Source organism: Dasypus novemcinctus, chromosome 18, assembly GCF_030445035.2.
Source record: "Dasypus novemcinctus isolate mDasNov1 chromosome 18, mDasNov1.1.hap2, whole genome shotgun sequence".
Taxonomy (NCBI): Eukaryota; Metazoa; Chordata; class Mammalia; order Cingulata; family Dasypodidae; genus Dasypus; species Dasypus novemcinctus.
This window is the reverse complement of record NC_080690.1, coordinates 610,711-634,118: the sequence shown is the minus strand read 5'-3', so window position 1 is coordinate 634,118 and position 23,408 is coordinate 610,711. Positions and strand designations below refer to the sequence as shown.

Below are 23,408 nucleotides of genomic sequence, written 5' to 3'. Positions count from 1 at the left end.
CTTGGGACGAGGGGTCGGTCCCACCTGGGACGAGGGATCGGTCCCACCTGGGACGAGGGATCGGTCCGGCAGCAGACGAGGGATCGGTCTCACAAGGGGTTGCACGGTTCAGCTGACGGGGTCGCCCGGCGAAGCCGGCGACGAAGGGGTCGCCCGGAGAAGCAGGCGACAAACTGGGGACAAGGGAGGCCAGGCCCTTGTCGGGGGCTCTCAGGACTGGAGGGCGCACGGCAGAAGAACTACCGCAGAGACAAGGTAAACACGCAAGTCCAACTTTATTGAGGGAGAGGCAACAGTTTTATAGGGGCTGGGGAAGGCTGATTGGTCGAAGCCACGTCCTGTTCTGATTGGTTGCCGGCGAAAGGTCAGTGGGCGGTGCTGGATGGGGGAGGGGTGGTGGTTAGGGATTGGCTGTCGCTGTTGCTGGGGGAAGGGGCAGGGTTTAGGGATTGGTGGCTGCTGTTGCTGGGGTGGAGGGCAGACTTGAGTTTCCCGCCCATGCCTGGCTGTTGCTGCTGTCGGGGGAGGGGAAAAGGGCGGGCTGGATTTTTCCGCCCACACCTGGCTGTTGCTGCTGTCGGGGGAGGGGAAAAGGGCAGACTGGAATTTTCTGCCCTGCGCCTGCGCAGGGAGAAAGAAGGCATCGTGTGGCGCCATCCGGGAGGAGGGGCGGCCGCGGAAGCACGGCTGCCGAGAAGGGGAGACCCGAGGGCACTCTGCGCCCATGCCGAGCTTCCTTCAGGGGTGGCGGTGAGTTCGACCAGCCACCCTATTATGGGGGCAGCGGCTTGGCCTACCGCGGCCGCTCCCCCTCCAGGCCAGCAAACCACACTTCAGCCCGAGGGGTGACCGCACTTGTCCTTCTCACTCACTCTGCTGTATAACAAATGAGGCTTGCTTATTAACAATAAGTCACCTTTTAAGCACAGGCAAGAAATCCTAGACTTACTAAAAGCCATATTGCTACCTCAGGAAATAGCAGTTACGCATTGTCCAGGGTATAAGAAGACAGACGCTGCTATAGCAAAAGGAAACACTCAAGTTGACACAGTTGCTGAAGCAGCAGCACAAGCCCAGGTCTCCCTCCTGCCCCTTATTCCAGCACCTGTACCAGTACTTGAAGTTCCACAGTTTACCCAGGATGAGCCGACCAGGGCAGCTAGCCTGGGTTCACCCTGGAGGCTGATGGGTGGCTTGTTAAGGATTCTCAAGTCTATCTGCCAGGAGCAGTGCAGTGGGAAGTCCTTCAGGGACTTTACCAAGCCACTCATCTGGGGAGGGATGCCCTATCCAGCTTAGCCAAACGGGTTTTCAAGTGGCAAAGCCTGGTGAAGACAGTCAAAGAAATAACCAGGAGTTGCTCAATTAGAGACAAATGTGAAAAACTTACTCTGTAGTTCTGATCTTTTCCACAGCTATTGAAGTCAAAAGAATTTCCAGCTTGGTGCACTAATCCTGAGTGAACCCAGCTGCCCAAGAAGGTGCCAGCTCACCAGAAGCACCTGATGGGATGTGTGAATGTCAGTCATTGAACAGCCTAAAATATCTCTTCAAGAAAAAAAGCTAAGTAGTGTCTATGTCAAAGTCAGTTGTCCCTCCAGCTCTAACTCAAACGCCTATTGCTAGGGGGAAGGCAAGCTAAACCTTGTTTATTTTCATCTCCTTTAACTTAACTAAAAGGACAATGCCTCTCTCCTACCATAGAAACTAAGATTGACAATTTATACCTAACCCCATTGTCTATTGCAATTTCTCTCTAAAGTTAACCAACTGCATAAAATAACTCAAGGAAGAATACTGTTTCCCATCAACTTGGGAAAAAGCTTTTGCAAACACCTGGCCTTTTCTACTTCAGTATCCTCTTAGTGGGACCATATATTTTCAAAATTCTAATCAAGTCTATTTCTTCCAGAAACAACATCTTGTTAGCCATATGGGAGCTTCATTCAGCTTCACCCAGGATGCCAGATCCATCTTCCTCCAAACAAGATAGAAGAGCAGGAGGGTTTTGTCAAGTGGGGCCTACTGCCCCTATCAGCAGGAAGTAGCTACAGAAGAATGATCCTCTCCCTGCAGCACCCCTTTGAGATTAAAGGTGCAATCTCTCTGGGGGTGGAATGAAGCAGGCGAGTAAGATAGGGAATTAATAGATGGCTCTGGAACCTGGCAAGAAGCCCACGTGGACATCACTAACCCCATGATGGCTGCTGGAGGACCCGCCCCAAGATTCTGCCCCTCAGAAGAAGACTTCCTCCAGAAGCCAGAAGAAGCCCCAGACATTCCCCAAGGACTTTATCATGGGGCCCTCCTGGGAGATGGATGGGAGAAATAAGCAATCAAAGCAGTGAACAGCTGGAACTCCTCCCCTGCCGTTTAGCAAAGGGGTGGGATAATTAGCAGTTTAAAAAGCAGCACTGGGCCTTTGTGCTCTCTTGTGCTCTCTTGCCTCTGGATCCTGGACTCCAGCCGCCTTCTTCCCTGCTTGGATCACTACGCAAGTAAACCTGGGCATTTATAACCCATAATGGGGAATTGTAGCCTGAAAATCAGCCCTCTTTATCACTTTTCACTTTTCTCTACCTGGGACCCCTGATCTGCTATCGTCTCCCATCTCTCTTCTCTCCCTACCTGAATAAATTACTGGCCTAACTCCCCTGACGTGCTCTTGAAATTCATTTCTCCAGCACAGTCAAGAACCTAAACGAATTCCAGTAACAATATGGCCCCAGCTGGGCTGCTCTCCAGGACTGCGGGCTCCCAGGCTGCTGAGGCTGTTGGGCCGCCACCCCTTCGCATGCCCCCGGGCCTCCTCCCGCATGCAGTGCTTGTCCTCAGGGTCGTGGCACGCAGCCGGGATAAGCTGCGCAGCTCCCCATGCTAGCTCAAACACTACTGTCGACTGCTGGGATTCCCTGGTGAGCTTAGCTGGGTCCTCTGAGCTAAATCGCCAGGAGAAGGGGGCATGGCGTCTCGGTGTTCCCATGTCTCTGTCCTCTGCCTCCCTTATTGGGCAGAGGCCGCTCTCGTGTCCCCTGGTAGGTGAACGATGCCCCACTGCTGGTGACTCCTGCTGGACCTGCTGTGGGTGCAGAGGCTGGAGGTGGGCCCAAGGGAGCCTGAGGTCCAGGGGCCTTAGGCTCGGGACCTCGTTCCAGTGCAGGGGGGGACTGAGGAGGGGGTGCCTGAGCGAGCACCCTCCTTCTCAGGCTCTCTCTTTTCTAGGGGTGGTTTCCCTTCCTGAGCAAAACACAACTGGCAAGTCCCACTGAAGCTGGGTTCTGAGACGGAGCCGTGGAGCTGGGCGCCTGGACTCTGGCTGCTTCCCGTCTCCTCTCCACAGAAGGCCCCGCTGGAAGACGGGGTGTCCATCTAGAGGGCCATTGGCAGGCCGCTGCTGGCCGTGTGGCGTTATACAGAAGACCGGTCCCCCCGCCTCCACCCTTTGGTGGGCAGCGTTGTCCGGTTCTCGAGAATATCCCCCAGCAGCGAGGCTGCTGGGATGCTGGAGGCCACACCAATTGTTCTACGAAAAGTAATGAGAGTTTGTCAGCTGATCTGGCATCCCAGGGTCTGAGTCTGACTAAACTTTTACCCTCTAAACTGAAGCTCCCAAAATACTCACCCCTCTAAGAAGTTAGGGGACACCAGCTGCTCAGGAGTCACGTAGGCTTTGGGGGACACCTGGGGCTGCAGCTCTGGTCTCGGCATCCTGAGAACTCTGAGCTGTGCCATCGACTGGTCCCCACAGCAGAGCTAGGTCCTAGGAGGTATCCAAGTCTGAGGTCCAGACCAAAGCTGCCAAGCCACTTTTTTGGGGAGATGTTTGAAGCCGTTACTCTCCAAACTGAAGCCCCCAACTTATGTGATTCTTCCTGGAAAAGGGACGGGCTTGCCTATTTTGTGTCTCATTTTATGGCCCCTGCCTGGGAGTTTCACAGTTAAACCAAACATTAAAAGTCCATTAAGAGGGAAACGGATGTGGCTCAACTAATAGAGCTTTCACCTACCACATGGGAGGTCCAGGGTTCAAACCCCGGGCCTCCTGACCCATGTGGTGAGCTGGCCCATGAGCAATGCTGCCATGTGCAAGGAGTGCCATGCCACGCAGGGATGTCCCCTACATAGGGGAGACCCACGTGCAAGGAGTGCGCCCCGTAAGGAGAGCTGCCCTGTGTGAAAAAAGCACAGCCTGCCCAGGAATGGCACCGTACACATGGAGAGCTGACGCAGCAAGATGATGCAACAAAAAGGGACACAGATTCCTGGTGCCACCAAATGCAAGCGGACACAGAAGAACACACAGCGAAGGGACACAGAGAGCAGAGTTGGGGGGAGGAGAGAGAAAAAATAAAAAATAAATCTTAAAAAAAAAGCCTGTTACAAGATTAGAGCTCAATTGTTACTCTGCCTACCAGCCAACAGCCTGTGGGGGGGGCGGGGCTTGAGGCAACATCAGCCCCCAGGGCTGGGAAGGGGCAGGACTTCCTGCCACCGGGGTGGGACCAAACCTCGCTAGCAAATACACTTTCAGTGTCTAAGACATTCCAAAGCATCTCACAACCCCAAAATGAGGAATTCAATAATTCGAAGATTAAAGGCAGGCTGGAACGGAAGCACAGAGGCAGCCCCCTGGCCTGCGACCCCCGGGAAAGGGCGCCCGCCGTGGTCCTGCCTGCTGCACTCCATCCCTGTCCCAGCGCAGGGGAGCCCCGTAGGGTGGGAAGGCAGGCAGGCCGCAGAGGTGCAGGTGCCGGGGAGGCGCGCGCGGCTCACGTGAGGAGCCCCTGGTGGCGGCGGGAGCAGGCGCTAGGCCGCCCGCGGCTCCGACACCGGAGTGGGGACACACAAGGCTGAGCTCCCTGGGAGCACAAGGAGCCCCTGGGTGGGTGGGGCGTGGGCCTCCAGCAGCTCCCTATCTGGGAAACAACCAAAAGAGGTCACAAACAGGATGCAATTCACAGGTCAGACTCACCTGTCCTTGCTGGGAGGCGGAAGCTCACCTGCCTAGAGAACTCCTGGCTGGCTTGCCAGATGCAGCCGGGGGGGTGTCAGGGGATGTCAGGGGATGATGGACGCCTTAGGTTCTTGGTTGTTACATAAAAGAATTTAAGGCCTTGCTGGTTAAATTAGGCAGGCAGTTTACTGAGAAATGGGAGAAGAGACTAGGATTATGCCCCTGAGCCCACAAATGCAGACTCCTCTAGGCAGAGGGAGCATTCTGGATTTCTTTTAATGTGACATTTATGTAACTAAGTATCTTTTTTAAAAAATAAAAAATATACATATTTTAAAAATTAGTGCATTCTCTTGGTACAGTATATTCAAGTGAAAAGTGAACCTCACAGCGAGATACAGAAGAGACAGCCCTGCCTGCTCCTGCGCCCTGAGTGGAAGCTTCTTTTTCCACTCCCCTGTGCCTTCCAGGGAGCCTCGGGCTGGCAGGCAGGTGCCTCTGCCCCACTGAGGGCTCTGGACACCTGGACGGCCTTGTCCAGCTTTCCAAGGATGCAGCTTGGACACTGCTGTATGGGCACATGTAAGGCTTCCTATTTCTTTTCAGCTTACGTTTTAATTTTAAACTAAAACATACCTCCCTTTCCTAATGCTGGGGGAGGGGCCCCAGCTCTGCTGTTCTGGGGTTCTCGTGGGGTCCTCCTGTAAGAAATGAAGATTAGTTTAGTTTTCACATAAAAGAAGAAAATATTAATTAAAGTAACCTGGCAGCCTATTGCCTCAGTCTCCCACTGCCGGGTTAAGCAGGAACAAAGGAAACCAGCTTAAGCCAGTCCTACAGGCAGTAAAAAAGATGCCCAAGGAAGAGCTAAGTCAGTACCAATTCAGCACTAAATTCCATTCCTTATTTGGCAAATGGGAGCAGGTAAAATCTAAAATGGTTGGAATGTGATGGGGGAAGTGGTCAGTCACAAACTTTTGTGCAGGAAAGTTAGATCTTCTGGGATAGGCTGTAACCTCTGAAGTGTCCAATCTGTGGAGAAACAGAGGAAGGGCCTGCGTGCCAGGCTTGTGGTACAAATTGTGTCGTTTTTCTTTGTTCGGGGCGCCAGCCACGTTTTCTGGTTGTGCGCCCCTTCTTGTAAGATTGAGAATAAATTCTTTTCTTCTCCACAAATCGGGTGAGCCTTATTTTCTTCCAGGAGAAGATTTGTTTCTTATTCTCCTGGCAGCCTTCTGGGGGGTCCTTCCCTCAGGGCTTCCGGGTGGCTCCGTGGCCACGAGTTTCGCAGCCATGTTTTTCTTCCAGGTCTTAGACTCGTCTTCCGTTTTCCTAAACTAAAATGCCTCAATGAAATACCAGAAGTTTCTAGAAGGAGACGGGGAAACTGAGGCATGTAGTGTGTCCTGGCCCCTCCCTGCTGTCTGCAGGACTGGCCCAGACCCCCGAGGCCTCCTGTGCCCCCCCCAGCTGCTCCTGGGGGTCCACTCCGGCTGGCGGTCTTGCTACATTCTTCCCTTACCCACTCCCGTGGGGTCTACCTGTCCTTCAGATTCTGATACCACCTGTAGCAGTTTAATATTATCGATGAATTCCCAAAAGAAATAGTGGATTATGCTTGTATCTGATCTGTACCTGGGCATGACTGAGTTATGATTGGGGCGTTGTGTCCCACCTCTTGGTGGGTGGGGACTCGCAGGTAAAAGCATGGCAAAGGGCAGTTGGGGGTTTTCAGTGTTGGAGTTTTGATGTTGGAGTTTGACGCTGAAGAGCCAGGAAGTAAGCTCACAGAGGAAAGAGAAGCCAGCCCCAGGGAGGGAGGACCTGAGCCCAGGGAGAAGCAAGACCCTGGAAGGGAGGAGCCCAGGAAGCCTGAGCCCCCGCAGCCGTCGGCAGCCGTCTTGCTCCAAAAAGACCTTGGTGAAGGAAGAAACTTATGCTTTATGGCCTGGTATCTGTAAGCGCCTACCCCAAATAAACACCCTTTATAAAAACCAACCCATTTCTGGTATTTGCATCAGCACCCCTTTGGCTGACTAATACACCACCTGAACAGCTATTTTTAATAGAAGGGCCCTGATGCAGCACCACAACGGAGAAACAGTGAGACAGTGACGTGCTGCAAGTGCACAAGCCAGGAGCTGGGGAGTCTTCCCTAAACCAGTCCAAAGTGAGAATGGGAGCTGGGGCTTTTAGAGGCAAAGAAAAGGGGGTAGGGGTCGAGGATCAAGTGATGACCATGTGATGCATTCCCACCATGCGGTGATGACATTGGATTTTGAGAGCTGGGAAATGTGCTTATTAAAAAATTTCTTTTCTTAAGCAGCTTTTTAAAATTCAAGTACCTTCCCCAGATCTAGTTGGACTGGTTTTCTGTTAACCTAATCATAGTAATTTACTCTTTGTTCTTAGTTCCTGGAAGAACGATAACTAGACCTTCCCAGCTCTACTCCCAGGAAAGAAGAAAAGGAATAAAACATACACGCAAAAAATTTAGAATGGGTGGCGGACTTGGCCCAGTGGTTAGGGTGTCCATATGCCACATGGGGGGTCCACGGTTCAGGCCCCCTGTGGCGCTGGCCCGTGTGGAGCTGGACCATGCGCGGTGCTGATGAGCTCAGGGAGTGCCGTGCCACGCGCGGTTGCACCTTGTAGGGAGAGCCGCTCAGCGCGAAGGAGGGTGCAGCCTGCCCAGGGGTGGTGCCGTGCACGCAGAGAGCTGGCACGGGAAGATGACGCAGAAGAAAGAGGCACAGATTCCCGTGCCACTGGCAGCAACAGAGGCGGACAGGAAGAGGGCACAGCAGGTGGACACAGGACAGACGGCCGGGGTGGGGGGGGAAGGGGAGAGAAACAAACAAACAAATAAATCTTTAAAAAAAATTTTTAAGTGGAATAACAACAAAGAAAAAAAAAGTAAAAGAAAAATGTTTAAAAAGGCTGTGAACCAGGACATCAATCAGGAGTTTTGCAGCAGGAGGTAACACAGGAGACCCCGTAAAAAAAGAAAATCCAGCATCTTCCCTCCGTCCGGAAGGAATGTGTCATGTGGCCATCACCTGCTTTTCAACCCCTCCGCCCTCGGCATAAACCCCAGCCCCTTCCCGCCTGGAACTGGCTTTGGGAAGATGCCCCGGTTCCTTCAGCGCGCACCCACAGTGAACCACCTTCTCGCTGCGACTCGCTTCTCCTCTGCAGCGCTGCACTGAGGGCCCCTCTACTGGAAACGGCCCGCGTAAGGCAACAGCGCTTGAACGGGTCTAGAGAGGACGACCTGGGCGATCTCTCACGCCTGTGATCGCTCCAGCCTGCCAGCCTCCTGCTTTTGCAGGCGGGTGGTGTGTGAGCCGCGGGCGCTCAAGGATGTCAAGTCTCCTGTTTCTGAGAAAGTTACAGCTAATCTGGGGTACTCGGTGGTCCCGAGGCCCTTCTGAGGTTTTGCTCTGAGACCTGCCCTGCGCAGAGCTGGGAACGCCTGGTCACCGTCCTTCTTGGAACTAAGAGCAAAGAGTATTAATCTGCGGATGCTATTAGAATTTCCAGAACTGCCTAAATGAAGGAGTTTTTAGAAAGCACATTTTCCGGCTGTCACTTCCTCCAGGAAGCTCCCGGGTGCTGGGTGAGGTCCCCGGACCCTGCAGCCCTACTCTCACCCCCCTGCTCTGGAACTACCTGCCTGCGTGTGTCCTGCCGGGCTGGACCCCGCCCCACGGGAAGTATTTGTTGAGTGAAGGAACGCCCACCCCCACACAGCAGGCCCGAAGCCCCAGAGGCTCAGGATCAACTTGCAACAGTAACTCACAAAACAGTGTCAAAATACTTCAGGGCGGGCCTGGGAACAGGGAGGCTCCCCCAGCCGGCCCTGACCCCCGACCTCGACCTCGGGGTGGCCACTTCCGCGCCTGGACAGGCGGCCGCCCACACCCCCCTCGCTGCCGGGGAGCAGGTCTCTCGGCGCCTGGGGCTCGCGCTGACCTAAGTGAAGGAAGCCCCGACCCCGTGACTTACCGGGAAGCCGCCTCCCTCCCCCAGCCCCTCTGCACGTGGGCACAAGGCTGCGTGCCCCACCGTCCCCTGGAGGCAGGGCCTGGGGCCTGGGCACTGGGTGGGCCGCCCTCCCTCGGCCCCCTCAGCCCCACTGGCCAACTCGCCTCCTCTCTGGGGAGTTGTAGGGAGCCTCCCTCCAGGACCCCGATCTGAAGCGGGGAGTGGGATGGCAGCACGGGGCTGAGCCCCCCCACGGCCCCTCGTCCCCTCTCTTGTGGGACCCCTGACCCTGCCGCGAGGTTGTGGGCATCCTAAGCCAAAAACGTAGAGGGGCTTTCACCTGGGGAGGCTGCAGGCTGGGACTAGGGGCTCAAAGGGCCCAGCGTCCCCAGGGGCCAGGACCCCGCCCCCGCACTGGAGGGGCTGGGACGGCTGGTGGCTTCCTTTTCTCTTTTAATGACACAGGTGCTAAAAACCCCCTAAGAGTACAAAAAGTTAGAAGTAAAAGCCTGCCCACATCTGGTCCTTCCGGAAGGTCAGCCACATGGCAGGTCCAGGTGCCCTCCCTGCAGGCAGGCGCAGGTCTGGCCAGGGGCCCCTCCTGTGGGCGGCGTCTGCCTCTGCTCCAGAAACTCCGTACCCCAGAACCTCGCCCTCGTCTGGCCCCCCTCCCCTCCTCTCCCCCCACCTGTAGGCAGGGACCTGCCCCCCTCCCCTCCCCCCACCTGTAGGCAGGGACCTGCCCCCCTCCCCTCCCCCCACCTGTAGGCAGGGACCTGCCCCCCTCCCCTCCCCCCACCTGTAGGCAGGGACCCGCCCCCCCCACCTGTAGGCAGGGACCTGGCAGCCCCCTGCCGCGCAGCTCCTTTTTTCAGAGACCCCTGGCAGGCCCGTGCTTCCCCACTGTGGGGTCCCCGCCTCCCCTGCACCCCGGTCCTCTCCAGATCCATCTTGTGCTCTGAGCGTGCGTCTGGTCTGGTCCGGTCCTCCACTTTGTCCCTCCCTTCCAGTCCTGACGGCCGGGGTTCCCTGCAGCAGTGCAGGTAGGGGGACTGTGATCCCCCCAATGGGGGGCCTGAGGCTCTGGGTAAAGGGGCGGGGCTAAAGCCAGGGGGAGCCGGAGGGGGGCAGAAGAGGGGGGCATGGGGTCAGACGCAGGGACCTCGCCGGAGGGACATCCACCTGCCCACGTGAGCCCAGAGAGGTCCCCCAGCGGTCCTGGGGACAGGAACAGGCTGGGGCCCTCCCCTCACCCCTCCCCAGCCCGGCCCCGCCTTGGCCCCCCTCCGTGTCCCCACGAGGCCCTCCCGTTTCGAAAGCTGTGACACAGCCCTGGTCTCTGCCAAAGGACATTCCGATCCCTGCTTGCTTCTGGTCCTCATTTGAGCTGGAAGAGGGGGATGCAGGGGTGATACAACCCCACAGCCCCCCGCCCGGGCCGGTGCTGGCCTCAGTCCCAGATGGGGAGGCAGATTGTCCAGCCCTGAAACCACAGGCCCCGAGGCCGGGCTGGGGCCAGCTGGGGGCAGGCGGGAATCTGGGTGAGCCTGTATCCTTGGGGGGCTGTCCTGGGGGTGTCCTGGGGCCTGGAGCCCACTCCCTATGGCCTGAGGCACTGGCCTGCTTGAGGCGGAGTCCCCGCATTGCTGCTGGGACCCCAAAGCCCCCCACGGCCCCTCCTGGCCGGCCTGACGGGGCGTGTGGCATCGGGGCGCCCCTGAAGAGCGCAAGACGTCAGCCCTCCTGGGGGGCATTGCCCAAAATCCCTGAGCAAGTGTTTTTTAAAAATTTTTTTATGAGGTGTCTTTTTTTTAATACAGGAGGGGTCACTGCCTGGAGAACACAGGGGACGGAAAACAAAAACAGAAGCACCCCCTGCCTGTGGCCAGAGCGGGAGGCGGGGCCTGCCTCCTGGGCTGGGGGGGCCTGAGCGAGCCCCAGACCGGAGCCTCGGCTCAGCGCACGGACCTAGCGCCCGGCCGACCTCCTGTGAGTCCTGGGGGCCGGCTGTGGGTGGGGGGCTGCGGGACCTGGGCTGGGCCGGGATTCTGGAGAGACGCCCACGGGGCCCCCCTCTGCCTGCACCCCCACCTGAAAACAGCCTGGCACACAACGTCCTGGCGCCCTGGGACGGGGGTCCCTCTGGGCTCGAGCTGAGGGCGGGGGCGGGGGGTCTTCAGCTGAAGCGTCCACCAGGCCGCAGCGGGGCGAGGGGCTTCTCGGGCGGTGACGGGCAGACGGACCCTGCTCAGGCAGAGGGAGCGGCGCATGCGATGACGGTGGCTTCTGGGGTCACTGGCGCAGGCCAGGCCCCCCGTGGGGTGAGAAAGAGGCCCCAGTGTGCAGGGGCTGGGGGCTGGTGGTCGTGGCCAGGGCGAGGGGCAGGAGAAGCCCCTCCCTGGGAGGAGCCCCGGGGCTCGGGAGCAGGGAGCCTTCCGAGGACGTGTCTCACTGCTGGGCCAGGGGCCACTCCAGTGGGCGGGCTGGACCCCGGGAGAGTGGCCAGCAGAGGGGCAGGTGGAGGACAGCCCTGCGTCCCCTCAAGGGCCCGGCCGGGGCTTCCTGCTGGGCCCACGGGGCCAGCGCCGGGCAGGCTGGTGGGGGGCACACGCGGACACCTGGGCTAGCTGTGGGGTGTCCTGCGGCTGCGAGCGCAGGCTGTGTGTGAGCGGCGTGAACTTACAGCTCCGTGCTTGGGCATTAGTGTGTGTGCAAAAGAGCTTGTATGAGCGTGAGCGGTTACAGCTGCGTGCTTGTGTATGTGTGAGCGTGTGAAGGGTCACAGCTGTGTGCTCGTGTGAGCGTGAGCGGTTACAGCTGCGTGCTCGTGTATGAGTGTGAGCGTGAGCGGTTACAGCTGTGTGCTCGTGTGAGCGTGAGCAGTTACAGCTGCGTGCTCATGTGAGCGTGAGTGGTCACGGCTCTCTGCTCGTGCGTGCGCTCGTGTGGAGGCACAGCAGCGCCCGGGAGCTGAGCGCAGAGCGGCCCCGGCTCGTGCTCTGGCAGCGCAGCGTCTCCCGCCCCTGACCGCTCTCCTAACGACGCTAAAAACGGACCACCTCGGCCAGCCTGGCCAGGCGAGGAGGGGCTTGAGCCCCGTTCTCCCCGAGGCCACCTCGGCTCCCCCTGCGCTTCCACTAGGATGGGGCGACCATGGAAAGTGGGTGCTGGAAAGAGACATCCCAGGTCCTTTCCAGGACGTGCCCTGAAGGACAGATGCCACCAGAACAAGCAAGGGATGGGAATTAGCACCGGAGACCCTTGGAATTCCATCGCCGTCACCTGCACGGCATCTCCCAGGTCGGGGGCCAGGCTGAGTGCGGGCACCGCCGCCTCTTGCCCACGAGGAAGGGAATAAAGATCTGACCCCAAGGCGGCCCCTTTCCAACGATTCCTCGGCGTGAGGAGCGGCTGGAGGAGGCTGCCAGGCTCCAGGGCGGGACTCCCTCCGGGTGCTTCTTGGGGGCTGCGGGAGCGGGAGCCGCCCCCGCCAATCCAGAGCACCTGAACTCGGACTTGAAGTCCAGGCCAGCGGGAGCGGGAAGAAGGGCCGGAAGTGGAGGGGCTGACCCCACCGCACACCCGACCCTGCCCTGAGAGCCAGGCTAGCGAGGGACAGTGCCCGCTTCACGCTGGCTGAGGGTGCCCCCACCACACAGCCCGCCAGCTGCCTGCCGCTCCATTCTTAAATGTTTAACACGATGTGGCAGCCAAAGATCCACAGCTGGAGGAGGAAAGCTTGAAAATGAAACAAAAGGAAAAATTTTTTAAAAAGTGAATTGAAAGGAAATAGATGATCATTCAGTAAACAGAAGAAAACACAAGACAAAACCACAAACTGATATCTGCACCATCGCTCCCATAACAAGAGAAGAACACAAAACACAAGAACCAGCTCTTAGAGATTGAATGTATAATTCCTGAAGGCACACATTAAAGAAAAGTGCTGGAAGACAAATGAGGAAACCTCCCAGTGCATAGAATAGAAGCAAAAGAAAACCTACTATATGAGAAGGGGGGGAAACAGGAGACAAAAAGGGCCAGTGGTCAGCAGGGCCCGAGTGATTGAACAGAAAACAAATGGGAGAGGAACGTCAGAGCTCCCCGCTAGCCTGCGGCAAGGTGATCAACCTCCTGAATGCCCTGAATGCTGAGCTAGTGGAAGGCGGAGAAAAAGGTTCAAACAAAGGCACATCACCGAGAAAGCGCCCACCCCAAGGATTAAGAGATTGTAGAGAAAATGAAGTCAAAGGATGAGAGCTTGTCCCCAAACAGCCCATCAAAACACAGGTGCTGGCAGTGCAGAGCCTTAAGATTCTGGGGGAGCCCACGAGCATGGGACCAGCAAAGTTCCAATCGATTACAAGGGCAGAACATGCCAAGATTATGGGATGCAGCAGAGTCGGCTCAGAGGGACCAACGTGAAAAAAGAAGAGGGAGCAGCTGTGGTTTGAGCAGTTGAGTGCCTGCTTCCCATATGGGCGGTCCCAGGTTCAGTCCCTGGTGCCTCGTAAAAACAAAAAACAAAACAACAAGAAAATAAACGAGAAAACTAACTCAAGGGAGCCCATGTGGCTCAGTGGTTGAGCACTGGCTTCCCACATATGAGGTTTGGGGTTCAACCCCCGGCCCCGGTACCTAAAAAAAAAAAAAGAAAAAGAAAGAGCTACCATTAATAACTTAACTTCACATCTTGAGGAACTAGAAAAAGAAGAGCAAACTAAACCCAAAGTGAGCGGAAGAAGGAAATAATAAAGATAAGGCGAGATAAAAGAAACAGAGAACCGAAGACAATCCCGAGAACCAGTGAAACCAAAAGTTGGTTCTTTGAAAAGATCAATAACATTGGCAAACCTTTAGCTAGACTGAGAAAGGAAAAAAGAAAAGGTACAACTGAGATCAGAAAGGAAAACGGCTGCCTCACCACCAGAACCGAAAAGGACTGTAAGAGAATACCATGGGAGAGGGACGTGGCTGGAGGGCCAGTAACCCCGGGCGCCATATGGGAGCTCCAGGGTTCCAGTCCTGGGGCCTCCTGGTGAAGGCAAGATGGCCCGTGCGGTGAGCTGGCGCAGCAAGACAACACAGCAAAGGGAGAGGCAGCTGACCGGCAGCTGAGCTGGCTCAAGCTGTTGGGTGGCTCTCTCCCACATCGGAGGTCCCGGGATCGGTTCCCAGTGCCTCCTAAAGAGAAGGACGAGAAGCAGACACAGAAGAACGTGCAGCGAGTGGACACAGAGAGCAGACAGCGAGTGTAAAAAGAACAACAACCGTGGGGCGTGGGGGGTGGAATAAAAAAATTTTCCTTAAAAAAAAAAGAGAACGCTATGAAGAGCTGTATGCCACTGGATCTGATGACCTAGATGAAATGGACAAATTCCTAGAAACACACCAACTTCATACGCTGACAAGAAGAAATAGAAAATCTCAACAGACTCATAACAAGCAGACATTGACTCAGTCGTGGAGATCCCCCCATGATGAGGGCCACGTGTTCGGAGTGACTCAGGGACCCTGAACTTGGAACGGTTTGAGGATGAGCCCTGATGCAGCAAGAATTTGTGCCCCAAAGACCGGGAGGCGGCATGCAGAGCCGAGGGGAAAGCACGGATCCAGGGCGTTGGGGAGCCCAGGGTGAGGGGGCGAGGGGCTGTCGGTGAACAAAGAGCGGGGGTTCTGAGCCCACCAAAGCCGCCTGTCATGCGGTGAACTCGTCCTCCAAAAAGACGCTTGATGTGCATCGCGCATGCGCCCTCACGGCGCGCTGACGGCTTCTGTTCAGCTGAGGTGGCCGGAGGGAGGGGGCACCCCGGCTTTTCAGTCTCTGCGGCCCCGCGCCTTACCCCCCACGGGCACACAGCGAGCTGAGCCCCTGGGGGGGGGCTAGCGGCCCTGCCGTCTTGAATTCCTCGCAACCTTTGCACAAAGGCCACGCATTTTCCTTTTGCTCTGGGCGCCACAGGTGCCACCGCTGCCCTTGAACCCACTCTTTTGAGCAGCACCCACAGCTCAGCTCCTGGACATGGCACCAGATTGTCAGAAGCCCCTGCTGCCGGGGCATCGAACATCCCAGGCGAGCCCAGTGCCGTGCCGGACCCGTTGGCGGAGAAGGAAGCCCAGACCTGATCTCGCTTTATGTGCAGTTTTGATGTTTTGTTCATCGTGCATTATTTTGAACTAGTTTTGACTTTGAAGAATATTGCCTTAAAATGCTCCTTATCTGGACGCCTGCATTTTCGGTGCCTCGCCTCCCAGTTAAATTGTGTGCGCAGGGAGGTGCCCTGGCTGGGACGAGGCTTACCTGCCCACGCAGTGGAGGTTCAGGGGTGTGCACTGAAGTTGCAGAGGCAGAGATGAGACTTGTGGTGTAACTTTATTGGAGAAATGGGGAGCCGGGTGGAGGCACCGAGGCCCGATGATGAAGAAAGAGCTGTGGGGGCTCTGCTGACTGGAGCACTGAGAACAAGGTGATGAGAGAGGCTGCCGCCCCCAGGCCGGGGCAGGTGTTCCAAGTCCTTATTTTCTACTGGGTGTTTAAGCCAATAAAGTATTACAAAGAAATGACGAGGGAATAGAAACGTTGTTTAAGTATAAAAAAAAAAATTAATTCTGAAGTTGAGAATTGACAGAAGACAGCATGGAGGACCGACAGGCGCACAGAAAAGACCAGCACTCAGCCTGGGCTGGCCGCGGGAGGCGCAGGAGGGCAGCGAGGTGTGGGGACTCGGCAAGAGCCACCGCCTCTCCAGAAAGCCTGCAGACAAGCGAAAATTAAATCAGAGCAAGGGCCTGTGGGGGAGGCAGGGCTCGGGCGGCCACGGCTCTCAGGAAACGCGTTCCGCTGCGTGAACGCGGGTCCACAGGGAAGGGCTGTCTGCGCAAAGGCGTCCCATGTGGAGAGGAAGTCGGGTTTTTAATATTTGTTAAAAATAGGAGGGAAGATGGCAGCCTAGGAGCGATGTGGAAGAATCTAACTACGGGAGGTGGGGAAAGAAAAAAGCGGAAGATGCGGCAAAGCAGGAGGCGAGAGCAGAGGCATCAGCAGCAGAGGGCAAGAAACGAAACCTCCAGGAGCCTCTGACAGGGGCAGCCCTCCAAGGCCCTCGGGTTGGGTTAAGAGATAAAGTGGAGTTACGGGCCCTTACATACAAGCCCTGGAGTAGACAAGACGCCCCCCAAAACAGAAAGCTGAAAACAGACGGGAACGTATATGCTGGGCAAGCGCTGCCCAGAGGCAGGCTGGCGCGCTGCTCCAATGACCCCGGCTTCTGCGTGACGAGGGGCAGCCTGGACCCCCGGGCACTGCCACGCCTGAGCCTCAACGCCACCCAACACAGAGCCAGGCGCGGCGCCCTCCGAGGGGGCTGGCAGCCGTCGGGGGCAACGCCTGTGCCCTGCGGTGAGAGGACCCGGGCACGGGACGAGCTCAGCACCCTCCTGGTTGGGGTCAGGGTCAGGGTCAGGGTCAGGGTCAGGGTCAAGGGTCAGGGTCAGGGTCAAGGGTCAGGGCCAGGGCAGGTATCAGCGTGAGCGCCCTCCTGGGTAGAGTCAGGCTTAGGCTCAGGGCACACCCTCCTCACCAGGAAGCGCGTCTTTCTGTCGCCATGTGGACCCCCGGCCCAAGCCCCAGGGGTGCTCAGCATCAAGCACTGTGTCCCAGCTCGGCCCGGGAGGGCCAGCACCCGCCTGCCACAGCCCCCAGGGGTCCCTCTGGAGGGACACACCAGTGGGAGACACCAGCCCGGATGTGTCTGCCCAGGGGGTCTCCTCAGAGGGTCTTCGGGGGTCACCCAGGCTGGAGACCTGCTCAAGGCTGGTTTTCTGGGTGATGCCCTGGCTGAGGGAAGGGTCTGCAGCCGGAGAGACCACACAGGTGCCCCTGAGGGTGCAAAGGGTGGGCAGAGGGGGAGAATGTGGGGGGGTAGGCAGCTGCCCCAGACAGGCCCCCACGTGGGGGTCCCATCTTCCCCCAGAGAGGACTGAGGCTGGCAGTGCCAGGATTTGGGGGCCCCTTCCTTCCCAGGCAGGAGGCAGGGGAGCTGGGACCCCTTGGGGGGCTCTCGGTGAGCTGTGTGGGGCCAGGGGCCACCAGCAGGCCTCTGTGAGCCAGGTGGTTCCGCATGGCCGGCCCAGGGCCCTCCCGGTCTGAGCCTGGGCTCTGGAAGCCCCCGGGGCTCCAGCACAGGGGCCAGCGACCGCCCCACCGAGGAAGGAAGGCCGGGCTGGAGCCTCCCCACCGGCCGTTTCTAGGACCTCCAGCCCCAAGGTCCAGCCTGCTCGGTCGGGGGCCTGCGGCCCGAGTGGGGTCACTGACCCCAGGATGGGAGTGGAGTGGGGGCCGCAGGCCTAAGCGCCGTCGTGGGCTGCCCTGTCCCCCAAACGTGAGTCATTTTGAACGTCGTTACAGGTAAACAGAGGCACGACCGACAAGAACGCGTCTTAGCGGACCATGTAGTTTCCGTTCCCTGGTCTCCTCGGGCCAGTCCCGGGCTGGGAACGGGGCGGTCCTGAGGGGGGGCCAGCAGGTGCCGGCGCTGCCCCCACCGTCCCCGCCCCTGTCTTACAGCTCAGAGGGACTGTTCGGGGGGGCTCGCACGAGGCCACCAGCTGTTGGGGCGCCCCAATGCTGAGCGTGCCCCAAGGCTGCCTCGGCGCCAACCGCGACCCCAGGCCAGGGCGCAAAGTTAGCTGTCCCCCCATTTCCCCTCAAGAACCGACAGAGCTCTCAGGAACGCTGACCCCGAGAGCCAAATGCTGCGCCCTGCCCTGGGGACCCCCCGCCCCAGGCGGCTGTACAAGCCGGGGGTGGGCCCAGCCTCTGCCCTGGAGAAGACCGGTGACCAGCCGGGCCTCCTGGGTGTCAGAGCTGCACCCCCAGATTCTGGGGCTCGCCCTGGGCTGGTTACTCATTGACCTTGGGGAGCTGTAAACGGGGAGCTCGGCAGTGATCGCCTGGGCCAAAGGGCTCGGCGGCTTCTTATAAGCCCGACGCGTCGTCTCCGCCCGCAGGACGGCAGGCGGGTCGGGGCTGGAGCGGCCGAGCGGGCCCAGGACGCGCCATGCCGGCCCGCTGGTGGCTCTGCGCGCTGGTGGCCGTCTGCGCGGCCGACCCGTTCCGGGACGAGGCGGTGAGGATCATGAGCAGCACGCCCGTCATCGACGGGTAAGCCGCGCCCGGGTGCGGAGCCGGCTCCGCGGGGATTTCAGGGGCAGAGGCTGCGGGGGCGGGCGAGGCGCGTGGCCCGAGGGTGCGCCCCGGGGCTGCCCAAGCCTGGGCCCGCCCCCCGGGACCCGTCTCCGCTCGCCCGCCCCCGGCTCTCTGGGCCTCAGTCTCCTCCCTGGAAAAGGGGGGGGGTCTCCCACAGACCCCCGGGCCTCACCCCCGCATGAGGACCCTCTTCAATGCCTGGCCCTGGGGCGACCCCATCAGGCGCCCCAGCCCCACGGCCTCCTCCCCCGCCCCGCCCTCGGCATCACGTGATCAGCACCTCAAGCTTCTACGCCGCAGACCCAGCACGCGTTCTCCGCGCTGGCGGCCCCGCCCCGGCCCCCAGGCCCCGCCCCAGCCCCCAGGCTCCGCCCAGGCCCTCCAGGCCCCGCCCCAGCCCTCCAGGCTCCGCCCTGGCCCCCAGGCCCCGCCCAGGCCCTCCAGGCCCCTCCCTGGTGCCCCAGGCCCCGCCCCAGCCCTCCAGGCTCCGCCCCGGTCCCCAGGCCCCGCCCAGACCCTCCAGGCCCCGCCCATGCCCCGCCCCAGCCCTCCAGGCCCCGCCCCGGCCCCCAGGCCCCGCCCCAGCCCCCAGGCCCCGCCCAGGCCCTCCAGGCCCCTCCCTGGTGCCCCAGGCCCCGCCCCAGCCCTCCAGGCTCCGCCCTGGCCCCCAGGCCCCGCCCAGACCCTCCAGGCTCCGCCCAGGCCCTCCAGGCCCCGCCCCAGCCCTCCAGGCTCCGCCCTGGCCCCCAGGCCCCGCCCAGGCCCTCCAGGCTCCGCCCAGGCCCCCAGACCCCGCCCAGGCCCTCCAGGCCCTGCCCCAGTCCTCCAGGCCCCGCCCCACGGGTGTCCCCAGTTGCCGGTCCCCAGCCCACGTCCTCTCCTGCCAGCCCCTCTGGGCCCCAGGCCACAGCTGCCCCCGCTTCACTTCCTCGCCGCCTCAGGGCTCCATGCAGGTCACCTTAGCCGAGGCCCTTGGGGACAGCCTGGACAGGACGCTCTGTGCAGCACCGGTGCACTCGCGTCGAGCAGCGAGCATGCGCACGTGCAGGCGCACACGAGTGGGTGTCGTGTTCCTGCCCCGGCGGGGACTCCGTTCCCAGTACCCTGGCCACCCCAGAACGGCATCTGGCACAAGGTGGGCAGCGCCTGTCCACACCCCGGGGAGCCGCCCTTGAGTCGGGAGCCAATGAGGCGCAACTCTTTGGCACACAGTAGGTGCTCAATAAGTGCTGTGGGCCTGATGCCGTGGCCGACCCCTCTGGGCTTCCGCTGGCAAGCGAGGGTGGGGCACTGGGTGCCGCACGAGAACTTCAGGGAGCGTGGACACTCCAGCGGCCCGGCGTGGGCAGCCCAGTCTCCCTGCGCTCCTCGCCTCCTGCCCCAGCTGTCGCCAGAGCCCGTGGCAGCGCTGGCACCTGTGCCGCTGCCCCGACCTGCCCCTCTCGTGGTGCCCCGAGGGCCGCGGGCCGGGGCTGCTCTCTCGGGAGCCCCATGGGGTGTGGAGGCTGCTTCCTGGTCCCCACCCGAACCCCTGCTTGGACGGAAGGGAGGGGCGTGGCTGCAAGGCCAAGCACCCCAGGCCCGAGGACAGGCAGGGGTCAGCGGCTCACGAGCCTGGAGCTGGAGAAGCTGCTCCTTCGTCCCTGGAGACTCGAGGCAGCTGGGCCAGGGCAGCAGGGGGTGCAGAGAGCCAGGCGAGCTGCCACCTGGAGAGGCAGGACGCCCAGAGAGCTAGGAGCTGGGGCCACCTGGCTGTCAGAATCAAACCTGTCACAGGGGAGCATTAGAGCAGCTGCTCTTGCAGGTAAGAGTGAGCCGGACAAGGAGTTTCCACGACAGGGAAGGCCACAGGGCCAGCGACTCAGCGTGGCCACTGTTCCCAGTAGCCCTGTGTTTCCCAATGGCTGCACCAGTTCCTGCCATCATATCCACCTGCCAGCCAGCAGGAAAGAGAAAGGGACAAAGGGGCAAAGAGCGAAGAGCTGCCTTCCAAGGGCAGTTTTCGGAAGCTGTCACAGGAACGATCAGACGGCCAGCTCTGGCCCCAGGTTCTGTTACCAAAGAGGATGGTGGGGGACAGAATGACCGGAGGCCTCCCTGCTCACTGCCGTCCTGGCGCTGCCCAGCAGTCACTGCGTCCCCTCAGACCAGGACCCCTCGGTCTGCACCACACCCCTGGTGGGAGCAAGCTGCCCGGCCTCAGGCCTAAGGAGAAAACGTCCTGCTGGGCCGGGAGGCTGACTCGGGGCCGGCGGGGGCCTGGCTGCAGCCGCAGTCACTCACTCGCCCGAGCCACGTGCGGGCAGCCTGGGCCAGTCCCCGCTCATGGCAACCAGATCCCACGGTTCTCAGAAAGCGGCAACCGCAGCAAGCCCCTGCCCCTCAGTGGCTCTGGGTACAGGGCTTTTAAGCTGGGGTCGCGGCTGCCTGCATTTCCCCAAGCCCAGGGAAGGGGGCACAGCCCTGCGGGGCGAGGACAGAGCCCGGGGCAGGTGGAGGTCAGGCTGCTGGGGGCTGGGGGAGATTTGTGGGGGGATACGGCGGGAAGCAGAGAGCTTAAGGGGGCAGGCTGCGAGACGGGGTGAGGGTGGACACTGAGGACATGGGAAGGGCAGCTCCCAAAGCCCCCGGGCTGGCCGGGCAGGAGGCTCAGGAGGACGGGCAGCGGCAGGAGGCTGGCCCACAGGGCCTGACAGCCCTTGGCACCCCCAGGCACAACGACCTGCCCTGGCAGCTGCTGAAGAAGTTCAACAATGAGCTGCGCGACGCCAGGGCCAACCTCAGCCTCCTGCAGGACACCCACACCAACATCCCCAAGCTGCGTGCCGGCCTCGTGGGCGGCCAGGTGGGCGCAGCCCCGCGGGGGCCGCTGGCCGTGGGGAGGGTAGGGAGGCCGGGCCCGGCCAGTCAGCGCCCCCTGCCCCGCCCCCCCAGTTCTGGTCTGCGTACACACCCTGTGACACCCAGAACAAGGACACGGTGAGGAGGACGCTGGAGCAGATCGACGTCATCCACCGCATGTGCCAGATGTACCCGGGCACGTTCATGTGTGTCAACAGCAGCGCAGGTGGGGCCTGGCTTGACCCGACACCCTGCCCTGGCCTCCCAACCCCCAGCCCTGAGCTCCCCACGCTCTCCGGCCCCCCAGCCCCCCTGCCCTGGCCCCGAGCCCGCCTGCCCTGGCCCTCCAGCCCCCAGGCCCCTGCCCGGCTCACCTGTGGCCTTGCAGGCATCGAGCAGGCCTTCCGGGAGAAGAAGGTGGCCAGCCTGGTGGGCGTGGAGGGCGGCCACTCCATCGACAGCAGCCTGGGGGTGCTGCGCGCCTTCTACCACCTGGGCATGCGGTACCTGACCCTCACCCACAGCTGCAACACGCCCTGGTGGGTGCCCGCCCCTCGGCAGAGACCCCCGGGCTGGGCGGACGCACCCCCCAGTGGCCCCATTCGGGGCCCAGCCACACCCCCTCTGCTTCCCCAGGGCTGACAACTGGCTGGTGGACACAGGGGGCGAGGCGGCCCGGAGCCGCGGCCTGTCAGACTTCGGGAAGGTGAGTGGGGCGCAGCGGGGCCGGCGGTGTCGGGGCGGGGCTGCTTAACCCTGAGGCCGTTGTCCGCAGCTGGTGGTGAAGGAGATGAACCGCCTGGGGGTCATCATCGACCTGGCCCACGTGTCCGTGGCCACCATGAAGGAGGCCCTGGACCTGTCCAAGGCGCCCGTCATCTTCAGCCACTCCTCGGCCTACAGCCTGTGCCCGCACCGGCGCAACGTGCCCGACGACGTGCTGCAGATGGTGGTGGGGCCCGGTGGGGGCTCGGCCACGGGGTGCACGGTGGGGGGGTGCATGGCCACGGGGGCAGAGGGCACAGCTACGGGGGCGGCCACGGCGCAGAACACAGCATGGGAGGAGGCAGTGGAGGGTGCATGGCCGCGGGGGGGGGTGCGGTCCTGGGGGGCACAGGGCACGGCTACGGGGGCAGCCTTGGGGGGGACACCGCCGTGGGAGGAGGCACAGTGGGAGGGGGGTGCGCAGCTGCGGGTAGGGGCTCGGCCGCGGGGTGGAGGGACAGCCCCGTGGGGGAGTACACAGGGGGTCATGGCCACAGTGGCATGGCCATGAGGGGGGCACAGCCCTAGGAGAGGGGGCCGGGCCATGGGGGGGCACACATTCCGCAGGGGAGGGCATGCCATGGGGGCGCGGTGGGGGGCGCAGCAGGGGGTCCCGGCGGGGGCTGGCTGCTTTGCTCTACCCCTCCCACTGGGCCCAAGAGCAGGCGCCACACACCTCCCTCCCTCCCGGGCAGAAGGCGAAACACAGTCTGGTGATGGTCAACTTCTACAACGACTATGTTTCCTGCAAAGAGGAAGCCACCCTGCAGCAAGTGGCAGGTCAGTGGTGGGTGAGCTGCAGCTGAGCAGGGTGGCCCTGGGCTGGACCCCCGTGGCTGGGACCCCTCGCCCTGCCCCACCCGCACCTGCTGCCTCTCCTGGGCAGACCACCTGGACTACATCAAGAAGGTGGCTGGCGCTGAAGCCGTGGGCTTTGGGGGCGACTTCGACGGGGTGTCCAGGTAGGGCCCGAGCCCTGCATCCTGCAGGGCCTGCTGGACGGGGGGTCTTGAGCAGGGGCCCTTGGGGGAGCAGAGCCTGGGCGGCAAATGCCCCCCACTGCCCCCCGCAGGCTACCTGTGGGCCTGGAAGACGTGTCCACGTACCCAGACCTGGTCGCCGAGCTGCTCAGGAGGAACTGGACGGAGGCGGAGGTCAGGGGGGCCCTGGCCGACAACCTGCTGAGAGTCTTCAGGGCCGTGGAGCAGGTGTGGCAGGTGAGGGCAGGGCCGCCTTGCTCAGGCCCCCTTTCCTGGCCCAACCTGTACCTGTCCCCAGGTGAGCAGCCACCTGCAAGCCCCTGAGGAGAAGCCCATCCCGCTGGAGCAGCTGGAAGGTTCCTGCAGGACCCAGTACGGCTACTCAGGGGCCCGCAGCCTCTGCCACGGGCCGGCAGCCCTGCTGGTTGCCTTCGCGCCCCTCCTCTTTGGCTGGGGCCTTCTGTGAGGCCCCAGGAGCTGGCTGCCCCAATAAAGGCAACGGCCCTTCGAGTCCCGGGTGTGTGCACGTGAGGGGTTGCTGAGCCCCCGAGGGCACCTTGTAAAAAAGTCCCCTCGGACACCTGGCCCTGGAGCCACCCGCAGGGCCGAAAGCTAGGGGTGCCGTGCCTGTCGGGGCCTGCCTCAGTTTCCTTGGTGGAGGAGGGCCTTCTGC

At 61.0% G+C, this 23,408-nt stretch overlaps 1 protein-coding gene across 2 annotated transcripts; it reads left to right on the top strand.

The window, feature by feature from the left end:
• The first annotated feature begins 10,321 nt into the window (after positions 1–10,321).
• Positions 10,322–23,246, top strand: DPEP1 (dipeptidase 1). 2 transcript variants are annotated; one of them, XM_058279555.2, is made up of 12 exons: positions 10,322–10,482; positions 10,762–10,930; positions 17,951–18,104; positions 20,862–20,994; positions 21,084–21,216; positions 21,379–21,529; positions 21,627–21,696; positions 21,766–21,942; positions 22,451–22,535; positions 22,642–22,717; positions 22,828–22,963; positions 23,034–23,246. In XM_058279555.2, the coding sequence occupies exons 3-12, from the start codon at positions 18,001–18,003 to the stop codon at positions 23,199–23,201; spliced, it is 1,233 nt and encodes a 410-aa protein (XP_058135538.1). In that variant the 5' UTR covers positions 10,322–10,482; positions 10,762–10,930; positions 17,951–18,000; the 3' UTR covers positions 23,202–23,246. The 2 variants fall into 2 exon arrangements, with proteins under 2 accessions (XP_058135538.1, XP_071065130.1); XM_071209029.1 differs by lacking the exons at positions 10,322–10,482; positions 10,762–10,930; positions 17,951–18,104 and adding an exon at positions 19,193–20,309.
• The last annotated feature ends 162 nt before the right edge of the window (positions 23,247–23,408 follow it).

Bases quoted from the DNA above. Each gene is read 5' to 3' on its own strand.
- DPEP1 (XM_071209029.1), top strand. From the start codon at position 20,050: ATGGCTGCACCAGTTCCTGCCATCATATCCACCTGCCAGCCAGCAGGA. The intron at 20,995-21,083 runs GTGGGCGCAGCC...CCGCCCCCCCAG, and splicing joins CCGGCCTCGTGGGCGGCCAG to TTCTGGTCTGCGTACACACC. The intron at 22,536-22,641 runs GTCAGTGGTGGG...TCTCCTGGGCAG, and splicing joins CACCCTGCAGCAAGTGGCAG to ACCACCTGGACTACATCAAG.